Raw genomic sequence first — 21,147 nt, forward strand, 5'->3', positions numbered from 1 at the left:
ATATCATGCATGATAAGGTGAGTTTCCCCTGGGCAAGGAGTCAGGACATCCCGAAACTCCTCCACAAGTGCCTGAACCTCTTTCTGCTGACTCCCTGGCAATGTAGTAGCAATCTGCGGTTCTCCTGCCTTATATATCTCCGTGATCTGTGGTCCTAATTCTTCCTCAGCTTCCCCCCTAGCCTGACCAAATAGTCCCCTTCGCTCTTGCCAAGGTTTAAGTACATTTATATGATAGGTCTGCTCCCGGCCCTGCTCATTCCTTACTAAGTAGGTGACTGGACCTAACTTCTTTTCTATGACCGCAGGACCCCTCCAGCGTCCCACGAACTTATGAGGTGAGTCTGAAATCATGATCAAGACTTTGTCCCCCACCTTCAATGCCCTCTCCACCCCTTTCCGGTCATAATAGGCTTTCTGGTAATCCTGACTCCTCTCCCAGTGTTGCTGAGCCCCGCGGCTCAATTTATGCAACCGTTCCTTCAGCTTCACTAGATAGTTCACTACATCCCGATCCTCCTCTTCCGGAGGAACCCACTGCTCCCTTAACACATCCAACACTCCCCGGGGTGATCTCCCATACATCAATTCAAATGGTGATACGCCCAGAGAGGCCTGAACATTCTCCCTACACACATACAAAACAAATGGTAACAATAGATCCCATTCCTCATGGGAGGAACCTAACCCTTTCCTCAACAACATTTTCAAGGTTTTATTGAATCTCTCCACCAGGCCATTAGTCTGAGGATGGTAAGCTGCGGTCCGAATATGCTGTATTCCGAAAGCCTCCCACACCTGGGCCAGGGTTCGTGACATGAAATTGGTCCCCCGGTCGGTAATCATTTCCCTGGGAAACCCCACTTCACAAAAGATCCGAATTAGCTGGGCCGCAATAACTTTCGCTGAGGTGGTACGAAGCGGCACGGCCCAGGGGTATCTTGTGGCCATATCCATGATCACTAGAATATAGGAATACCCCCTTCGGGACTTATCAATGGGCCCGATCATATCCATTGCCATACGGGTAATAGGAGTCCCTATACGGGGAAGGGGTCGTAGGGGCACTCTGTTCGGTATTTGCTCTGATACCCTCTGACACTGACTACAGGAGCTGCAAAATAGTTCCACCTCTTTATACACCCCGGGCCAGTAAAATCTGTTTAATACCTGCCGGAGAGTATTCTGAGCCCCCTTGTGACCCCCTAAGATATGATCATGAGATACCCGTAACACCAGGTTCCTAAACCCCCTCGGTACTACTAACTGTTTCTGAGGTTCCTTCCCCCCTGCTAAACAGGACAGCCGATATAGCAACCCCTTGTCACTAACAAACCGAGGGAAGCTGGTTTCTCCCTCTTGATCTACCCGCTCCCACGCATATTGCAATGTCTGGTCATCTTTTTGCTCTTTGGAAAAATCAGGGAATCTCTCTAACACCTGTTCCGTATCCCCTGGGAACCTCCCCTGATGAAGGAGCTCTTGACAATGCTGCCGCCTTTGCTCCTGACCTCGTTTCTTTTGCTGAGAGCCTTTCCTTGTCTTCCCCGGCCGCCCCATAACCTCTCCCTGGAATGGAAATACTTGCGCCAGGGACAGTTCCTGCTCCTTCTCCTGCCTCTCCTGGGCCCGGGTAGATACCAAGGCTTGCTTACCCCCAAGGCAGTATGTGAATGGAGCCCAATCCCGTCCTAAAATGAGATCCTGAGGAAGCCTAGGAAGTACAGCCACCCACACCCACTGAAGGCCCTCCTGGTCCTGTATGTCTACTAGCCGGACCGGATACCTTGAGGAGGCCCCGTGTATGCACTGAATAGCCACGGACCGGTCTCTCTTCTTACCCTGCTGACCCCCTTTCCGGGCAATCTGCCCCCACAACTTCTGGGAGCACATTGTCTGGTCCGCTCCTGAGTCCAAAAGTCCTTCCACCGAGACCCCTCCTATCTTAACCCAATGCGTAAACTGGGGTTCCTTAGAGGGGGTTACCTGAGATATGAGCCCCAACTTGGCCCTACAGTCCCTCCTCAGATGTCCCGACTTCCCACATCGGTAGCACACTCTATCATCCTCCTTAGGACCTTCCTCCCTCCACCCAGATCCTTTGAACATTTTACCCCGACCACCCCGCCAGACACCCTCTCCCCCCTCAGAGTATTGTGACTCCAGAAAGTATTCAAAGCCTTTGATAGCTTCTTCCAGAGTCTCACATCCCTTCCTGATCAAATTAACCCTGATACTCTCCGGTAGAGCCTCTAAAAACTGCTCCAGCACCAGATCCTGCATTAACTGAGTCACTGCCCGCTTATCAGGCTCTAACCATTTGATAGCCAAGTCCATCAGCTTCTGGGCCAAGGCCTTCGGAGTCTCCCCCTCCCTCCACCTCCAACTCCGAAAGCGCCTGCGATAAGTTTGTCTGCTTACCCCATACCGGTCCAAAATAGCCATTTTCAGCTTTTGATAATCCACCACGTCCCCTGGCAACAGGCTCCGAAAAGCTGCCAGGGCTTCCCCGGACAGGGCGGGAGCCAGTCTGATGGTCCATTGTTCTTGAGGCCAGGCAGCCGCCAATGCTACCCGCTCAAAAGTCCCCAGATAATCCTCAATGTCGTCCTGCTCTGTTAACTTGCCCCAAGGCAGCCAATTAACCCGTCCAGGCTCCAGGCTTCCAGGCACAGCTCCAGTGGCTATAGCCTCCAATGAGGGGCTCTCTTTCCTCGGTAGGGGTACTGCCCGTAACAATTCCTGCACCACCTCCAGCACCGGTTGTATCTGTGCTCGAGAAGCAGCCAAGGAATCCTCTAGAAGTCTCTGAGCCATTTCCTGCTGCTTTTGGAACTGGTGGGCCATAAAAGACAGCAGCTCCTTCGACTCCATGTCGCCTTAGCCACCGGTACCTGAGAGAAAGGGAACAACAAAGAACACTCTCCAAGTGCGGTATTACACAGCTCCGGCCCTCTATATCCCCCTCCTCCTGGTTACCCGAGTCCCGTATATGCTTACCAGAACTCGGAGTAATACACGCTTCTTTTGCCGGCGGGTTGTTCAGACAATCCCACCACTGCCACCATTCTGTAACCAGGTCACTCTTCCAGGTGAGAGCCGGGGTCGACCCTGCTTAGCTTGGCTAGCTTTTCCCCGGTACGAGCTGCAACCACCGCCTTGCTGCACTGCTTCTGGCCTAGTTTAACCGCTGCCCAGCTGACCTGCGCCCAGGATCAGCTCACAACTGGGACACACAAACTCCAGCAGTCTTATAGTTCTTGAAAACCACAGGTCTTTATTCTCTCAGCATCTTTTAATACAGCTTTAATCTTCAAGCAGTTACTTCCTCAAGAATGCAAGAGTCAGTTCAGTTTTTCCACATTCAGCTTATTAACACAGTCCAATCTTAACTCAGAATATAAACCTTTGTCTTGCTCCCAATTGTAGCCTCCCCTCATCAGCACTATCTTCTACCCTTAGATAGTTTATGGGTTAGCTTCTTCCACCAGTGGCTTCCCCACTGGATTATTTTATCCTCTCCAAGTATGCACAGCTTGGGCCACACTCCCGCCACCAAAGCCTTTACCTTTCCTGAGGAAGTTTGAGCAAACCTTCCAACCTCCATGCACTCCTCCTTACCTTCTCCTTCTACCTCCTCTTTATTCCACTCCATCTCCTCCTCCCCAAGCTCCACCAGCTGTTCCCCATCTCCAGGATCAGACCTCATCTCCCAATCAGTCACTCCACCCTCCCCCTCCTGGGAGTTCAGCTGACCCTGCACTGGCTTCTGGGAAGTGTAGTTTTTCTCCTGCATTACCGCTTTCCCTGGCAGTTTGATCCCTAGAGGGCGCCCTGTTCTCCTCACTGGGCTGAATGAACGGGGATGATGCCGGCTGAAAGACCCACTATCCCCTTTCCCTCGCACCAGCCCTCCAGAGTGCTCACAATATATAAGTGAAAACATTCAAGCATTACTATGACAGTCTGACAGGGTGGGAGGATGTCTGTATGTCTCTGTTGATCACCCCACCCCTCACCTACCCACACCCATCCTGTTAGAATATCAATGATATGCTTTGATGTCCCCATGCATACCTCCGACCCACCCCCATCCTCCCACCCTGTCAGACTGTCATAGTAATGCTTGAATGTTTTCACTTATATACACTGTCAGCTAGCACATTTGCTTATTTCCGATCTGACGAAGAAGGGCAACCTTCGAAAGCTAATCAAGAAATGTATTAAGTTATGTCCAATAAAAAAGGTATCATCTTATCCATGTTTTATTTTGTTTGATTTCTATTGATAACCTTAAGAGTGGACTAACACGGCTACCACACTCCTCCACTATTTGATGTATTTTGTGTTAATTCCCAGATGACTGTTCTGGCGTCTTGTTGACTGGAAGGTAGGAGTGAGACATAAGCCGTGATGTTAATGTTAACGCACTCTCTTTAGTTGATGATACCGGATATCTCAGAGGTCCTCCCCAAATACAAACATGGTTTCCAAGATCTCCCAGTGGAAGCAACTGGTCTTGCAGTGCTCACAGCTGACTCATTTACTCCTTTATTGCTTCCCCATCACCAATGCCACTCTGTTCTCCTAGCAATAATGTATTCAAGAGACGTGCTTGTAGTACAAGTCATTAGATGCAAGAAATCAATAGCAAGTTCCATGGAGTCCATCATTCCTTCAAAAAAAAAAAAAAATCCTATTGATTTCTTATGTGCTCACGGCTTGCAAGCATCAGTCACAGGGGGCCAAGCGCAGGATTGTGCCAACGTCTGACACCGTCTCACATCTGCTGTTTAGGTGCAGATCTCAGATTGAATTACAGGACACTTTCAGAAGTAGCATGGCTTCGGAGAACGCTGGCATCCGTGGATTAAGCAGAAAGTCATTTTCTATTTTTGCTATAATGGTGTAATTGCTATGAAAGGTACATCCAGCAATCTGTGTTATTATTTTTCACATGTTCAGCTGATCTCGCACAAGCCTGTTGTGCAAAGCAGTTCAAAAACTGTAATAACACCGGTGCTATATTGCAAACCACAGAAGAATGGCAAAAGTGTTAACAGTGCTCAAAACACAGATATTTCTCCGAACTAAAACAGGGGTTTTCATCATTGCTGTTTATTTGATTCTGATGGGTCACTAGCCTGCTTATTTGTGAAGGAGAGGGGCGGCCATCTTCCGACACAAATCGGGAGATGGCCGGCCTTCTCCTACGGCCGACCAAATCGGTATAATTGAAAGCTGATTTTGGCCAGCTTCAACTGCTTTCCGTCGCAGGGCCGGCCAAAGTTCAAGGGGGCGTGTCAGCAGTGTACCGAAGGCGGGACGGGGGCATGGTTAAGAGATGGCCGGCCTCAGCTGATAATGGAAAAAAGAAGGCCGGCCCTGACGAGCATTTGGCCAACTTTACTTGATCCTTTTTTCTTCACGACCAAGCCTTGAAAAGGTGCCCGAACTGACCAGATGACCACCGAAGGGAATCGGGGATCACCTCCCCTTACTCCCCCAGTGGTCACTAACCCCCTCCCACCCTAAAAAAATGTTTTAATACATTTTTTGCCAGCCTCAAATGTCATACCCAGCTCCATCACAGCAGTATGCAGGTCCCTGGAGCAGTTTTTAGTGGGTATTGCAGTGCACTTCAGGCAGACAGACCCAGGCCCGCATCCCCCCCTACCTATTACACTTGTGGTGGTAAATGGGAGCCCTCCAAAACCCACTCGAAACCCACTGTACCCACATCTAGGTGCCCCCATTACCCTTTAAGGGCTATGGTAGTGATGTACAGTTGTATGCTGAGCCCCCCAAAACCCACTACCCACAAGGTAAGGGAGCTATGCACCTGGGATCAATTTCTGAAGTCCACTGCAGTGCCCCCTAGGGTGACCGGTTGGTGTCCTGGCATGTGAGGGTGGACCAGTGCACTACAAATGCTGGCTCCTCCCACTACTAAATGGCTTAGATTTGGCCGGGTTTGAGATGGCTGCCATTAGTTTCCATTATCAGTGAAAACCAATGGCGGCGATCTCTAAGGCTGGCCCAACTGTTGAGATTTGGCCGGCCCCGACCATATTATTGAAATGAAAGAAGGCCGGTCATCTTGTTTTGATAATACGATTGGGTACACCGCTTTACAGGGCCGTCATTAGAGATGGCCACCCTTATAGATGGCCGGCCCTGTTCGATTATGCCCCTCCATGTTGGCTACGTGTTTATTTAAAAGTAGAGGAGTCGGGATGGAGTGAATCTAGATTCATAATTTAATTAAGTGGGTACTGAAAGTTATGCATCAGTTACATGCATGGATGATTAGAATAATGATACATACATGTGTACGTGTGCATGTGTGTGATTAAATGCCAACATTGTGCCTTTTAGCACTATTCTGTGAATAAGTGCATACCTTGTTGGGTGCATATTTGTCAGAGGGGTGTACACATAGGCGGGACTAACATTTTCGTAATGGAAATATATGCAGGATGCAAGGATCAAATCATAAAGAAACTTCAGACCGCCCAAAATACAGCAGCCAGGCTTATATTTGGAAAAACACGTTTCGACAGCGCCAAACCACTCAGAGAAAAATTGCACTGGCTACCAATCAAAGAACGCATCACTTTCAAAATCTGCACGACTGTTCACAAAATTATTTATGGCGAGGCACCGGGCTACATGCCAGACCTCATTGACCTGCCAACCAGAAACTCCACAAAATTTGCACGATCATATCTAAACCTCCACTACCCAAGCAGCAAAGGACTCAAATACAAATCCACCTAAGTAACCAGCTTTTCCTACCTAAGCGCACAACTATGGAATGCATTGCCAAAAGCAGTAGTAGTAAAAACTACGCTCGACCACCTAAATTTTTGGAAAGCACTAAAGACAGACCTGTTCAGAAGAGCGTACCCCATTGACATCCAACATAAAAATACCGGTCACTTGCAACACAACATAACCAAAGACTGCAAAGGGCATTACCTGACTCTTCTTCCCCCTTTCCCTCTCTAAGTTCCCCCAACTGTTTCCTACCATACATATACCTCATTGAAACTCAGTATCATTTTGTATTCATTCATACTATGTATTTGTTCAAACCGTAATCAGCTAACACCGTTACGGTTATATGTAAGCCACATTGAGCCTGCAAAAAGTGGGAAAATGCGGGAAACAAATGTAACAAATAATAATAATAATAATGCCCATAATTTATAAAATAATACAAGCTACATGCGAACCTCTGGCATTTAGCTATGAATTATTACGTCTGCTCTATGGTCGTTGTAAGTATTCTCACCTAACAGCATACACACATAGAAACACTAGTACTAACATAAGAACATACTGGGTCAGACCAATGGTCCATCTAGCCCAGTATCCTGCTTCAAGCAGTGACCAATCCAGGTCACAAGTACCTGGCAGAAATCCAAATAGCAGCAACATTCCATGCTACCAAACCCAGGGCAAGCAGTGGTTTCCCCTGTGTCTGTCTCAATAGCGGACTATTGACTTTTTCTCCAAGAATTTGTCCAAACCTTTTTAAAACCCAGATAAGTTAATCACTGTTACCACATCCTCCAGCAGCGAGTTTCAGAGTTTAACTACTCTTTGCATGAAAAAAATATTTCCTCCTATTTGTTTTTAAAGTATTTCCATGTAATTTCATTGAGTGTCCCCTAGTCTTTGTACTTTTTCAAAGAGTGAAAAATCAATTCACTTTTACCGGTTCTACACCACTCTGGATTTTATAGGCCTCAATCATATCCCCCCTCAGCCATCTCTTTTCCAAGCTGAAGGGCCCTAACCTCTTTAGCCTTTCCTCGTACGAGAGGAGTTCCATCCCCGTTATCATTTTGGTTGCTCTTCTTTGAACCTTTTCTAATTTTGCTATAAATATTTTGGTCTATGGACAATTTTAATGACAGGTTACAGATCACTAACAACAGATCAGCAATTTCATGTTTGAGCTCTTTCAGTACCCTGGGGTGTATACCATCTGGTCCAGGTGATTTATCACTCCTTTACTTGTTGATTTGGCTTAGTACATCTTCCAGATTCATAGAGATTTCTTTCAGTTCCCTAGCATTATTACCCTTGAAAATTATTTCCGGTACAGGTAGATCTCTTACAACTTCTTCCATAAAGACTGTAACAGATAATTCAATCCGTCTCTCCACTATGGCCTTATCCTCCCTCCACTATGGCCTTATCCTCCCTGAGTGCCCCTTTTGCTCCTTCATGATCTATAGGTCCCCCATATTCCCTCACAGGCTTTCTGCTTCTGATGTATCTGAAAAAGGTGTTACTATGAGTTTGTTCCTCCACGGCAAGTTTTCCTTTATATTCTCTTTTAGCCTTCATGATCAATGCTTTGCACCTAGCATGCCAGCAATTATGCTGCTTCTTATTTTCTTCATTCCGATCCTTTTGCCATTGTTTGAAGGATGTTCTTTTGGCTCTAATAGCCTCGTTCACTTTACCTTTTAATGACACTTGCCCTCTTCTGGGCTTCCATGAAGGACTTTTAAACAACCTCCATGCTTGATTTAAAGTCTATACATGGCTACCACACCTCTCTACTCAAGTCTATACAAGAAAGTAGATACCTACTTTTCTTTATGGAATAGGCACCTTGTTATAGAATTGCGTGCCAATATATATGGAGGATATGTTATTCAACATATATACTTGGAGATATTTCCGGACTTTTAATAATGCGCACTATTAAAAGATGAAGTACTGGAATATCAAACAACCACTGTGTTTCTGAGCAGGGAGATTTTTTTTTACCTTTTTATTTTCATGGAGGTGCCAAAAAGACATACAATATAACAGAGAGGGCCATAATCGAATGGGGCCAGCCATCTATAAGGGCGGCCATCTCTAAAGTCGGCCTCGTCAAGCGGTGTACCCGACTGTATTATTGAAACAAGATGGCCGGCCATCTTTAGTTTTGATAATACGGACGGGGCCGGCCAAATCTCAACATTTGGCCTGCCCATAGAGATTGCCGGCATTAGAGATGGCCGCCATTGGTTTTCGCCGATAATGGAAACTAAAGGCGGCCATCTCAAACCCGGCCAAATCCAAGGCATTTGGTCATGGGAGGAGCCAGCATTTGTAGTGCACTGGTCCCCCTCACATGCCAGGACACCAACCAGGCACCCTAGGGGCCACTGCAGTGGACTTCACAAATTGATCCCAGGTACATAGCTCCCTTAACTTGTGTGCCCCTCCAAATCCCCCCCAAAACCCACTACCCACAACTGTACACCACTATCATAGCCCTTAGGGATGAAGGGGGGCACCTACATGTGGGTACAGTAGGTTTGGGGGGGGGGGGGTGGAGGGCTCCCATTTATCACCACAAGTGTAACAGGTGGGGGGGGGGGGGATAAGCCTGGGTCCGCCTGCTCGAAGTGCACTGCACCCACTAAAACTGCTCCAGGGACCTGCACACTTCTGTCATGGAGCTGGGTATGACATTTGAGGCTGGCAAAAAAATGTTTTTTAATTAGTGTTTTTGGGTGGGAGGGGGTTGGTGACCATTGGGGGAGTAAGGGGAGGTCATCCCCCATTCCCTCCGGTGGTCATCTGATCAGCTGGGGCACCTTTTTGAGGCTTGGTCGTGAACAAAAAGGGACCAAGGACAGTCGGCCAACTGTTCGTCAGGGCCGGCTTTCCTTTTTACTACTACTACTATTTAGCATTTCTATAGTGCTACAAGGCATACGCAGCGCTGCACAAACATAGAAGAAAGACAGTCCCTGCTCAAAGAGCTTACAATCTAATAGACAAAAAATAAAGTAAGCAAATCAAATCAATTAATGTGTACATAATCGGCCGAAGCCGGCCATCTCTTAACCACGCCCCCATCCCGCCTTCGGTACACTGCCGACACGCCCCCTTGAACTTTCGCCGGATCTGCAACGGAAAGCAGTTGAAGCCGGCCAAAATCGGCTTTCGATTATACCGATTTGGCCGGCTTTAGGAGAAGGCCGGCCATCTCCCGATTTGTGTCGGAAGCTGGCCGGCCTTATCGTTCGAAAATAAGCAGGATAGTAACCATTCCCTCAAGCCCCGTGTCTAACAATTACAATATGTAGTCGCTTTTAGCAAAAAAACACAATTCAGTCCTCTTCATATATCAGCCTATTGACAATACAAATCTAATGGAGTGCAGCTCTTTCTAAACACTGAAAAGGTCTGTCTCTTAACTACAGCAATTTATTTGTACTTCCTAGCGAGACTCATGGCATTCCACCTCGCATTCATAGACAACTATTGTCTTTCTACTCAGTTAATATAGACCGCATAGCTATGGTTATAAGTAAATCAAATAGTGTAGCCTGCTGCTGACTTAATAAATGAGAGACAGCGGCTGATCACGACACAACCACCTTATAACTGAGCTCGGCATGAGTTCCTAACACATTTATAATTTATATCATACTGGTACCCAAAATTGTGTTAAATTCATACGGGCAAACAGCATATGCACCACAGAATTGAGAAGGATTAAAGAGAAAATGTTATTAAGGAAACCTTTATTTACTGTAGCCTTTTATCAAAGGGTTTTGAAGGATTAATGGAAATAGAAGAGTTTACTAAGGTGCATTAGTGTTTTTAGCGTGCCTACACTTAGCACACGCACTAACCATGTAGGCGTCTATAGGGATATTGTAGGCACGTAAATGGTTAATGCGCCTATAACGCTGCTTAGTAAACAGGGCCCTAAGTTATTTTGATATTATATTGCATGGTGGACTACCACAGTCCTCGAGGGTCACAACCACTGTTCCCTCTAAGCTGAGTGGGTGTCCTCCAACTTGCATTGCTACCAGTAGGGGGCGGTGCTTCAATATTGTGTTTTCAATCTCTAGGGACAAGCAGGTTCCCTGGAGCCCTGCAGAACTTGCCTGTTCCTCACTATTGAAAATGTGATAGTGAAACAGCACCACCTACTGGCAGGACTGTATGTGGAGGACTCCCGCTCAGCCTAGAGGGAACATTGGCCACAACCCAGTTAGGGAAAGGGGAAGGGGGATTGGATTTGATATACCGCCTTTCTGCACTTACAATCGAAGCGGTTTTACTTATTCTATACATGTACTTATTTTGTATCCTGGGGCAATGGACAGTAAAGCGACTTGCCCAGAGTCATAAGGAGCTGCACTGGGACTTGAATCCAGTTCCCCTGGTTCTCAAGCTGCTGTACTAACCATTAGGCTACTCCTCCAGAGGTTTTCACGATATCCACAACGCATAATCACGAGACTGAATTGCATGTACTGCTTCCATTGTATGGCAAACAGATCTCATGCCTAGTCATTTTGGAAATCTTGCGGGTCGTGGCCCTCGTGGACCATGGTTGTCCACCCCTGTTATAGTGTATTGAGATTGTTTACAGGTTTTGTGTGTGTGTGTGTGTTTGAATATATTGTAAACTGTAGGCGATGGTATACACATGAGAGTGGAGAAGTGGTCACAACACCAGTCTTGACCATCCCAAGGTGGCCGGTTCAAATCCCACTGCTGCTCCTTGCGACTTTGGGCAAATTCACTTAACCCTCCTTTGCCTCAGATAGAAACTTAGACTGTGAGCCCTCCGGAGACAGAGAAATACTCAGCGTACTTGAATGTAACTCACCTTGAGCTAATACTGAAAAAGGTGTGAGCAAAATGCAAATAAATACAATTCAAGGAAGTTATTTAAAAAATATCAAAATAGCAACTTAAAAGTATAATGCTTCATTGGGGTGAAATTTGCTGTATGATTTTTAAACATAGAGTGCACACAAGATACAGCTTTATTTCCTCTTTTGGAAGCAGCAGTCAGGGTGGTACTGTAGCAGCCTCTGACATTCCTGTGAAGTGCATTGCAAAAGCATGTTGAGTTTTGTTCTTAATTCCAAAACTGACTGGCTCGTTTGTTTCCAGCATCTGTCTCCAATGATCCCACTGAGGGAAATTCATGATCTGGAAGCAGGTGTTGCATTAAACACAACCGAAAAAACTCTTTATTTTGCGTTCCTTTCATTTAGTACAATGTGCAAAACACGGGAACAGATTACGCCTGTCCCCTGTGACGACGGAGCAGAATTCGATAAGACAGTCCCCTTCTTTCCCATCTCTACCACTGAGCAGCGGAAGGCAAGAACATTTCTGATCAGATTTTGTAGCAATTTGCCACTCTTGTTTTCTATCTGGTAGTTAATTATGTTCTTTTCAACGGAACAATCACAGCTAATGGCAAAAGGGTAGAAAGCATACTGAAATCAGCCTTGCATGCTATAGAAAGTGGATAGATTGGGGGTGGGGGGGACATAAGGCAGAAGGCTGGCAGATTTTACTGGGCAGATAAAATGCTTTTAATGAGGTTTTCAAGATTTTGTTTGGAGGGGGGAATTGGGGAAGAGGAACGTTAACTACATTACTAGTCTTTTAAAAAAATAAAATGCAAAAATAACTTGCTTAAGCCACCACAGAACATAAGAATAGCCAATGGTCCATCTAGCCCGGTATCCTGTTTCCAACACTGGCCAATCCAGGTCACGAGTACCTGGTAGAATCCCAAATAGAAGCAAAATTCCATGCTACTAATCCCAGGGCAAGCAGTGACTTCTCCCATGACTATCTCAATAGCAGACTATGAACTTTTCCTCCAGGAACTCGTCCAAACCATTTTTAAATCCAAATACGCTAACTGTTGTTATCACATCCTCCAGCAACGAGTTCCAGAGCGTAACTATTCTTTGAGTGAAAAAATATTTCCTCCTATTTGTTTTTAAAAAGTCTTTCCGTGTAATTTCATTGAGTACCCTCTGGTCTTTGTACTTTTTGAAAGAGTGAAAAATCAATTCACTTTTACCCATTCTACATCACTTAGGATTTTGCAAACCTCAATCTTGCCACACTGTCCTCATTTGGGTTCCAGGGCTCTGTCCTCTCCTGGTTCTCCTCTTATCTCTCCCACCGTACCTTCAGAGTACATTCTCATGGTTCTTCCTCCACCCCCATCCCGCTCTCTGTTGGAGTTCCTCAGGGATCTGTCCTTGAACCCCTTCTTTTTTCAATCTACACCTCTTCCCTGGGCTCCCTGATCTCATCCCATGGCTTCCAAAATCATCTTTATGCTGACCTCTCCACACTAGACATCACTGCATATTGGCCTGCGTATCCGATATTGCTGCCTGGATGTCCAACCGCCACCTGAAACTGAACATGGCCAAGACCGAGCTTCTTGTCTTCCCACCCAAACCCACTTCTCCTCTCCCGCCACTCTCTATCTCAGTTGACAACACCCTCATCCTCCCCGTCTCATCTGCCCGCAACCTCGGAGTCATCTTCGACTCCTCCCTCTCCTTCTCTGTGCATATCCAGCAGATAGCCAAGACCTGTCGCTTCTTCCTCTATAACATCAGCAAAATTCACCCTTTCCTCTCTGAGCACACCACCCAAACTCTCATCCACTCTCTCATTACCTCTCGCCTTCACTACTGCAACTTACTCCTCACTGGCCTCCCACTTAGCCATCTATTCCCCCCTTCAGTCCGTTCGGAACTCTGCTGCACGTCTTATCTTCTGCCTGGACCGATATACTCATATCACCCCTCTCCTCAAGTCACTTCACTGGCTTCCGATCAGGTACCGCATTCAATTCAAGCTTCTGCTACTAACCTACAAATGTACTCGATCTGCAGCCCCTCCTTACCTCTCAACCCTCATCTCCCCTTACGTTCCTACCCGTAACCTCCGCTCTCAAGACAAATCCCTCCTTTCAGTACCCTTCTCCACCACCGCCAACTCCAGGCTCCGCCCTTTCTGCCTCGCCTCTCCCCATGCTTGGAATAAACTCCCTGAGCCCATACGCCAGGCCCCCTCACTGCCCATCTTCAAATCCTTGCTCAAAACCCACCTCTTCAATGTCGCCTTTGGCACCTAACCACTATACCACTATTCAAGAAGTCTAGACTGCCCCAACTTGACATTTCGTCCTTTAGATTGTAAGCTCCTTTGAGCAGGGTGCTGTCCTTCTTTGTTAAACTGTACAGCACTGCGTAACCCTAGTAGCGCTCTAGAAATGTTAAGTGGTAGTAGTAGTAGTAATCATATACCCCCTTAGCTGTCTCTTTTCCAAACTGAAGAGCCCTAAACTCTTTAGCCTTTCCTCATATGAGAGAAGTTCCATCCCCTTAATCATTTTGGTCAATCTTCTTTGAACTATGCTCAGACTAGTAGGGATATCAGCCTGATTTTTATTATAAAAATTCAAATTCATTTATTTCACTAACTGTAGACGTGAGCAGTTACACCAAATAAGCCCTGATGTAAATCCTGGCATCCAAATTAGACGTGGATACCTCTTATTCTATTTTCACTGTCTCTTTAAACAAATAAAATACAGAAAGTACAGCAGTTTGGGGTGAAGCCTACAATATAGGAGTGTGTGGTCTGTAGTCTATTTGGAACAAGAGAACTTTTATTGTTGCCATATTTACAAAACATTATCTTGGGGACTTTTCCGAGATCTCCATGTGGTCACTTCCGTGGGGTATTTTTACATATAAATTTATCTTAAATTTGTCTCTTTATGTATTAATTTAAATTCTGCTGCCAGTACTTAAATTATCATGGTGACCACCCTAATTGAAAATTATCTACGGTGAAACTTCAGGATACATGGTTGACTTGATAGATCTTCCGACCAGAAACCTCCACTATCCGAGCTGCATAGGACTTGGATATAAATCAACCTATGCATCCAATTTCTCCTATTTAGGCACACAAATGTGGAATGCACTACCAAAGACTGTGCAAACGATTTACGACCGTCTTAACTTCAGGAGATCATTAAAGACTTACCTGTTTTGCTTTAACTCTGCAACACAACATAACCTTAGATCGTATTGGCCATTCCTTATTATTCTTGACCCTTATTGTACCTTATACCCTAACCTTACCTGACCCCTATTTCAATCTATATTTGTTTACCCTCCCGGACTTGGTGTTCGCCTTTACGATATTTTGTAAGACACATCGAGCCTGCTAATGGGTGGGAAAATGTGGGATCCAAATGTTACAAATAAATAAATAAAATTCATTCAACAAGTTTCAATTAACACAATCTATTCCTAATTAATGCACCTTGATTGCAAGTAGAGCTCTATTTGTAGTTCATGCTTTCACATACGACACAGATATCAACAGCAACGACCATGAAAATCTGACTTTTAAATTTAGAGAGATGTTACCACTGCCAAACTCAACTGTTCAAAAATGATGATAGAAACAGAGAAACATGACAACAGATAAAGGCCAAATGGCCCATCCAGTCTGCCCATCCTCTGTAACCCCTAACCTCCTTTTCCTAAGTGATCCCACATGCTTATCCCACGCTTTCTTAAACTCTGACAGTCCTCGACTCCACGACCTCCACTGGGAGGCCATTCCACGCTTCCACCATCCTTTCCGTGAAATAATACTTTCTTACATTACTCCTATGCCTATTCCCTCTTAACGTCATCGTATGCCCCCTCGTTCCAGAGTTTCCCTTTAGTTGAAAAAGACTCACTTCCTGTACATTAATGCCCTTGTGATATTTAAACGGCACTATCATATGTCCTCTCTTCCAGCGTATACATGTTGAGGTTCATAAGCCTATCCCTGTATTTTATATAATAGATGACTACATGAATTCATTAATTCTGCCATCGTAGTAGATCAATGAACAAACAGTACTGAAGTTTTCTTTCTGAACAGAAATGGGTAGTCATAGGGAACATGATTCTCAATTTACAGCCTTTGAAAGGTTGATAACCCTATGAAAAGGTAATTAACTTCTTAACCACATTCAGCACATTACTTGGAGACATTTAAGGCTAGATTTTGTATATGGCACAGAAAATTCAGCACCAAATAAATGACTGCTAACATAACATCCAGTCTTATATCCCGCTTACGCCTTGCAGTTCAAAGCAGGTAACAATAAATAAGGAAGCCAAAATATAACAAGATTGATCAACGAGAATTATATACTATTCTGCAGTACAAATGTCTGAAACAGTAATGTCTTAACCTTTCCCCTAAAATAAGATTGAGATGACCAAAAGATGCCAGCAAATTCCTTCCTTCTTCAAAGCGCGCTCTGAGTTGGGCGCTGGAATCCATGCCAAATTTTAGGTGTGAGGGTTTACACCAAGCTGGCATAAATCTGTGGGCCTAAGTACCAGAGATATGCATGAAAATGACAGTTTTCTGTTAGTGCATAAGTATGAGTCTTGCCCTGAATCCACTTTATGTGTTTGCCCACCCGTAGAGCAGGGAGAACGGGTCCTCCAAGAGAGATTTATTTAATTCATTCTTATCCTACAGTTATCCAAAAATGAGTTTTGGTTCAATGTGGCTTACAAATCAGTTAGTGGAAATTACAGTATTTGGCATTATAATTACAATTTTACTCAGTGTAGAATGTCTGTATCGTATATGGTTATCCATAGAATTTCCTGAAGAGATGGGTTTTTAAATCTTTTCTAAACTGAAGGTATTTGGTACTACTTCTTATGGCCTTGGGAAGTGAGTTCCACCATTTTTAACCCAGGTAACTGAATCCAGCTGTGTAGATGGATTTGTAGGTTATGTTTCTAGATGACGTTGAGACATCCAGGCAGCGATATCAGATAGGCAGGCTGAAACATTGGTCTGGATGCTGGTTGAGATTTCGGGGGTAGAGAGGTAGATTTGGGAGTCATCAGCATAGAGATGGTATTGAAAGCCATGGGATGATATCAGAGAGCCAAGGGAAGAAGTGTAGATGGAGAACAGGAGAGGACCAAGGACAGAACCCTGAGGCACACCGATTGGTAGAGGGATAGAAGTGGAAGAGGATCCACCAGAGTGTACACTAAAGGTGCGAAGCAAGAGGTAGGAGGAGAACCAGGAAAGAACAGAGCCCTGGAATCCAAATGAAGACAGCGTATCAAGGAGTAGGCTGTGATCAACAGTGTCAAAAGCCTTGTAGCGCTATAGAAATGATAAGTAGTACTAGTAGTAGGGTAGATGGAGTAATAAGTAACCTCTGGCTTCTGGACTTGCATTGCTTGGTGATAATTCAATCAAGTCTAGCATGTAATCTGGTGACATTCCAAATATTTTGAAAATAAGAGCTTTGAAAAACAGTCTGGCCTTTACTGGGATTCCAAGCTAGGGCTGCAGTGTCTGAAGACAGGGTCAGGGCAGGAAGAAGGGATCCTCCAGTTCCTAGCCTGTGACTGCAGTTTTGGAAGTCAGGTCAAGCTCCTGATGTAACCATTTAGAGTGACATAAGGTAGCAACATACATGCCGGGGGGGGGGGGGGGGGGGGGGTTAATCAGTTGGCTACGCAGCTCAGCTTTTGGATGCAATCCTTCTGTTATAGAGGAACAGATTTTTATATCATTGGCATTTTGAGACTGTACGAGTGCTTGATTACCTAAATGTTAGCTTTTGGATCTACAAGGTCATCATGGTGTTTGATAGCCACTATTCAGACATGAATGCAGACCTCCTGACGAAGGCCATCCAGCTGAAACACAGCCAGTGTTGAGTCATTTTAGAAGATAACCAATAAAAGCCAGCTATACACCATTAATTTCTTTGGTCATCTCTGCTGTTTTCTTGTGCGCTTTGTGCTGTGGAGATCGGTTCTTCTTTTGTTTGTGGTTCTATGTAAGTTATGCGCATATTTACTGAATAGCACTTGGGTGTAATTTTGGTGTATACCTGCATATAAGCCACTATTCTAGTGAAATACACGTGCCATTGGCTCTGTAGTAGTTCTAATTACTCTCGCCTGACTTATAAGTGCATCTATTCAAATTCTCTTTTATCTTGCTGCACCATATGCCTGGAATAGACTTCCTGAGCTGGTACGTCAAGCTCCACCTCCGGCCGTCTTCAAACCTAGGCTAAAAGCCCACATTTTGTTATGCTGCTTTTAACTTTCCTAACCCTTACCCACTTGTTCAGCACCCATATTTTATAATTCCCACCTTAGCAATTCCCTTATCTCTTATTTGTCCTGTTTGTCTGGACTAATTAGATTGCAAGCTCCGTCAAGCAGGGACTGTATCTTTATGTCCAGTGTACAGTGCTGTGTATGTCTAGTAGCGCTATAGAAATAATAAGTAGTAGTAGTCTTTCAGATTCCGAAATCTTTACTGTTTGGGATTCGGCACGGTTTCTTACTAATTTTTGGGGTTCCGGAATCTTGCTAGTCTTTGGGATTCCACACAGAATCTTGCTACTCTTTGGGACTCCACACAGAATCTTGATACTCTGTCCTTATCCCTTACTTGTCCTATTTGTCCTGATTAGATTGTAAGCTCTGTCGAGCAGGGACTGTCTCTTTATGTCCAGTGTACAGCGCTGCATATGTCTAGTAGCGCTATAGAAATGATAAGTAGTAGTAGTAGTCTTTGGGATTCTAGAATCTTGCTACTCTTTGGGATTCCGGAATCTTGCTACTCTTTGTCCTTATCCCTTATTTGTCCTGTTTGTCTGTTTTGATTAGATTGCAAGCTCTGTCGAACAGGGACTGTCTCTTTATGTCCAGTGTACAGCGCTGTGTATGTCTAGTAGCGCTATAGAAATAATAAGTAGTAGTAGTCTTTCAGATTCCGAAATCTTTACTGTTTGGGATTCTGCACGATTTCTTACTAATTTTTGGGGTTCCGGAATCTTGCTAGTCTTTGGGGTTTTGGAATCTTGCTATTCTTTGGGATTCCACACAGAATCTTGATACTCTGTCCTTATCCCTCACTTGTCCTATTTGTCCTGATTAGATTGTAAGCTCTGTTGAGCAGGAACTGTCTCTTTATGTCCAGTGTAGAGCTCTGCATATGTCTAATAGCACTATAGAAATGATAAGTAGTAGTATTAGTACTATTCATAGTTATGCTAGTATTGTATACAGGAAAGTAGGTGCCTGCATTCATTTATAAGGTAAGCTTCTACCAGGCACACTATGGGCACCTACTTATAGAACTGCACGTGTTATCTTTTCCAGCCTCTGTATATCCAAAAGTAATTGGATTATGATATTAATCACGTTGAAAATCACTCTGTAGCCAGGCTGCATGAACTATGCCACTAGGCCATCTGTTCAACAAAAGTCACGCCTCTAAAATAGTTGGGTTCAGATTACTTTTGGATAAAAAGCATCGTGTAAATAAAATGTCATTCTGCTATTTCTCTGAGGAAATTCCTGCAAAACTAATTCTCTCAAGCAGAATATCTGATGGTTACTTACTCCATTTGCTTTGCTTACAGCCTGGAAGTAAATACTGTAACTTTTCAGTGGGGAGAGCGGGGTGTTCCAGTAGCCATTGTAGGTTTTGTTGTCTCCCACTGTGAAGGGCTGTGTTACAGGTAGATTGGTGGGCTTCAGTTCTGCAGCGAAGTAATGAGGAGAGTCCAGGATGGAGGCGTTCTTGAAGCTGACCGGGACTGGGAAGCAGCCCGCTATGTCTGTAGCTCTGCGAGATTTCTGTAGCCTCTCTTCCTTAACAACAAGTTGGTATACACTAGGGAAATGATAAAAAATCAGGCACGTGATTAGAAAAAAGGAAATCATTTTGTCTTTTTATAGGTCCATTTCTGTCATGGCATTTGTGTACAGAGGTTGTTCTTGATTATAACTTTATTAAGCTTATGAAAAATGAAACAGAGAGATTTAAACACTAAGGGGCCATTTACCAAAATGCGGTAAAAGGTGGCCTTAGCGTGTTCCTACGTGGGTCATTACCACATGCTAAGATCAATTTTTCTGCATGGCTAAAATGGCTGAATTTTTGCTTTTTTTTTTTAATTAATGGCCATGCGCTAATTTTCCCATCAGCGCACGGCCATTAGCGAATACTACTACTTACCATTTCTATAGCGCTACTAGACATACGCAGCGCTGATGAGCCCCAACCACCATCTATTCTGTAGGTAAGAGCTCATGTGCTAACCGCGCACTAATCGGTGAACAAGTGGCAATGTAGCTGAGCTAACCAATTAGTCGCCAGCGCTAAAAAATAAAGGGTCCCTTTTACTAAGCTGTGGTAAGCATAGCCAGCAAAAGTTAGCATTTTTAAAACACTGTTGTTGTCTAAATTACCCAAGGTACTCAAAAATGCGGGGAAAAGGGCCCTGCGCTGGCGGCAGGTGGCCATTTTTCCCACTCTCCAGGGCCCCTTTTTCCCCCGCAGCCAGTGAAACCCGAAAAACATGGCCTCGTGGCGAGATAACTCTCACTGCATCACCATGAGGCGGGGAGACCTTACCGCCACCCACTGAGGTAGCGATAAGGGCTCCGGTGCAATCCCGGCGGTAACCGGGTAGCGCACGGCAATGCCCTATTACCGCCGGGTTACTGCCACACTAGCCATTTCTTGGGGGGGGGGGTTCTTTTTCCTCCAGAAATGGCACACGCTAGGGGCGGGACTACCACCGGCAGCCATGTTGGACTGGTGGTAGCTCTGTAAAAGGACCCCTCAGTGTCGGGCCATGTCTGGGCAGTGGTACTGAATATTTGATGTTTGGTCTAGTTCCTCTTACTGTTATCCGCTTTGAACTATATTTGGTAATAGCAGACAATAAGCTCTGTAACTGTAACCATAGCCGCCGAGAGGGGGGGGCAGGGGGGACAAAATTCCCTGGGCCCAGGCCTCCAAGGGGGGCCTGGCGCCGCAGTCCCACCCGCCCTCCGTCATCGACCGTCTGGCACCGGGCCGGGCCTCCTGCATTCAAATCACAGCACCTCTCACCTCCGTGTGAAAGCGCTGCAGGCAGCAGATCACCTCCCTTCGGGCCTCCTTCCTTCCCTGTGTCCCGCCCTCGTATGATGTAGCTTCCGCGAGGGCGGGACACAAGGAGGGAAGGAGGGCCGAAGGGAGGCGGATCTGCTGCCCTGCTGCCTGCAGCGCTTTCACATGGAGGTGAGAGGCACTGTGATTTAAATGCAGGGGGACTGACCTGGTGGCGGACGGGGGTGGGGGTGGAGGGGATAGCGGCGGTGGCGACCTCGGGGGGCGGTGAGGGTGGGGCCTCGGGGGCGGCGTTGCCCCGGGCCCAGCCCAGTCTCTCGGCAGCCCTGACTGTAACAAGACATTAATTCCTGTGGCA

At 45.5% G+C, this 21,147-nt stretch overlaps 1 protein-coding gene across 1 annotated transcript in view; it reads right to left on the reverse strand.

The window, feature by feature from the left end:
* Positions 1-21,147, reverse strand: part of PTPRT (protein tyrosine phosphatase receptor type T) — a 708,336-nt gene that overhangs the window by 183,156 nt on the left and 504,033 nt on the right. Inside the window, exon 11 of the mRNA XM_030212174.1 lies at positions 19,289-19,562. Coding sequence (XP_030068034.1) covers positions 19,289-19,562 — 274 coding nt within the window. The remainder of the gene's footprint in view (positions 1-19,288; positions 19,563-21,147) is intronic.

The sequence above is a fragment of the Microcaecilia unicolor genome, chromosome 8 (genome assembly GCF_901765095.1).
Source record: "Microcaecilia unicolor chromosome 8, aMicUni1.1, whole genome shotgun sequence".
Classification (NCBI taxonomy): Eukaryota; Metazoa; Chordata; class Amphibia; order Gymnophiona; family Siphonopidae; genus Microcaecilia; species Microcaecilia unicolor.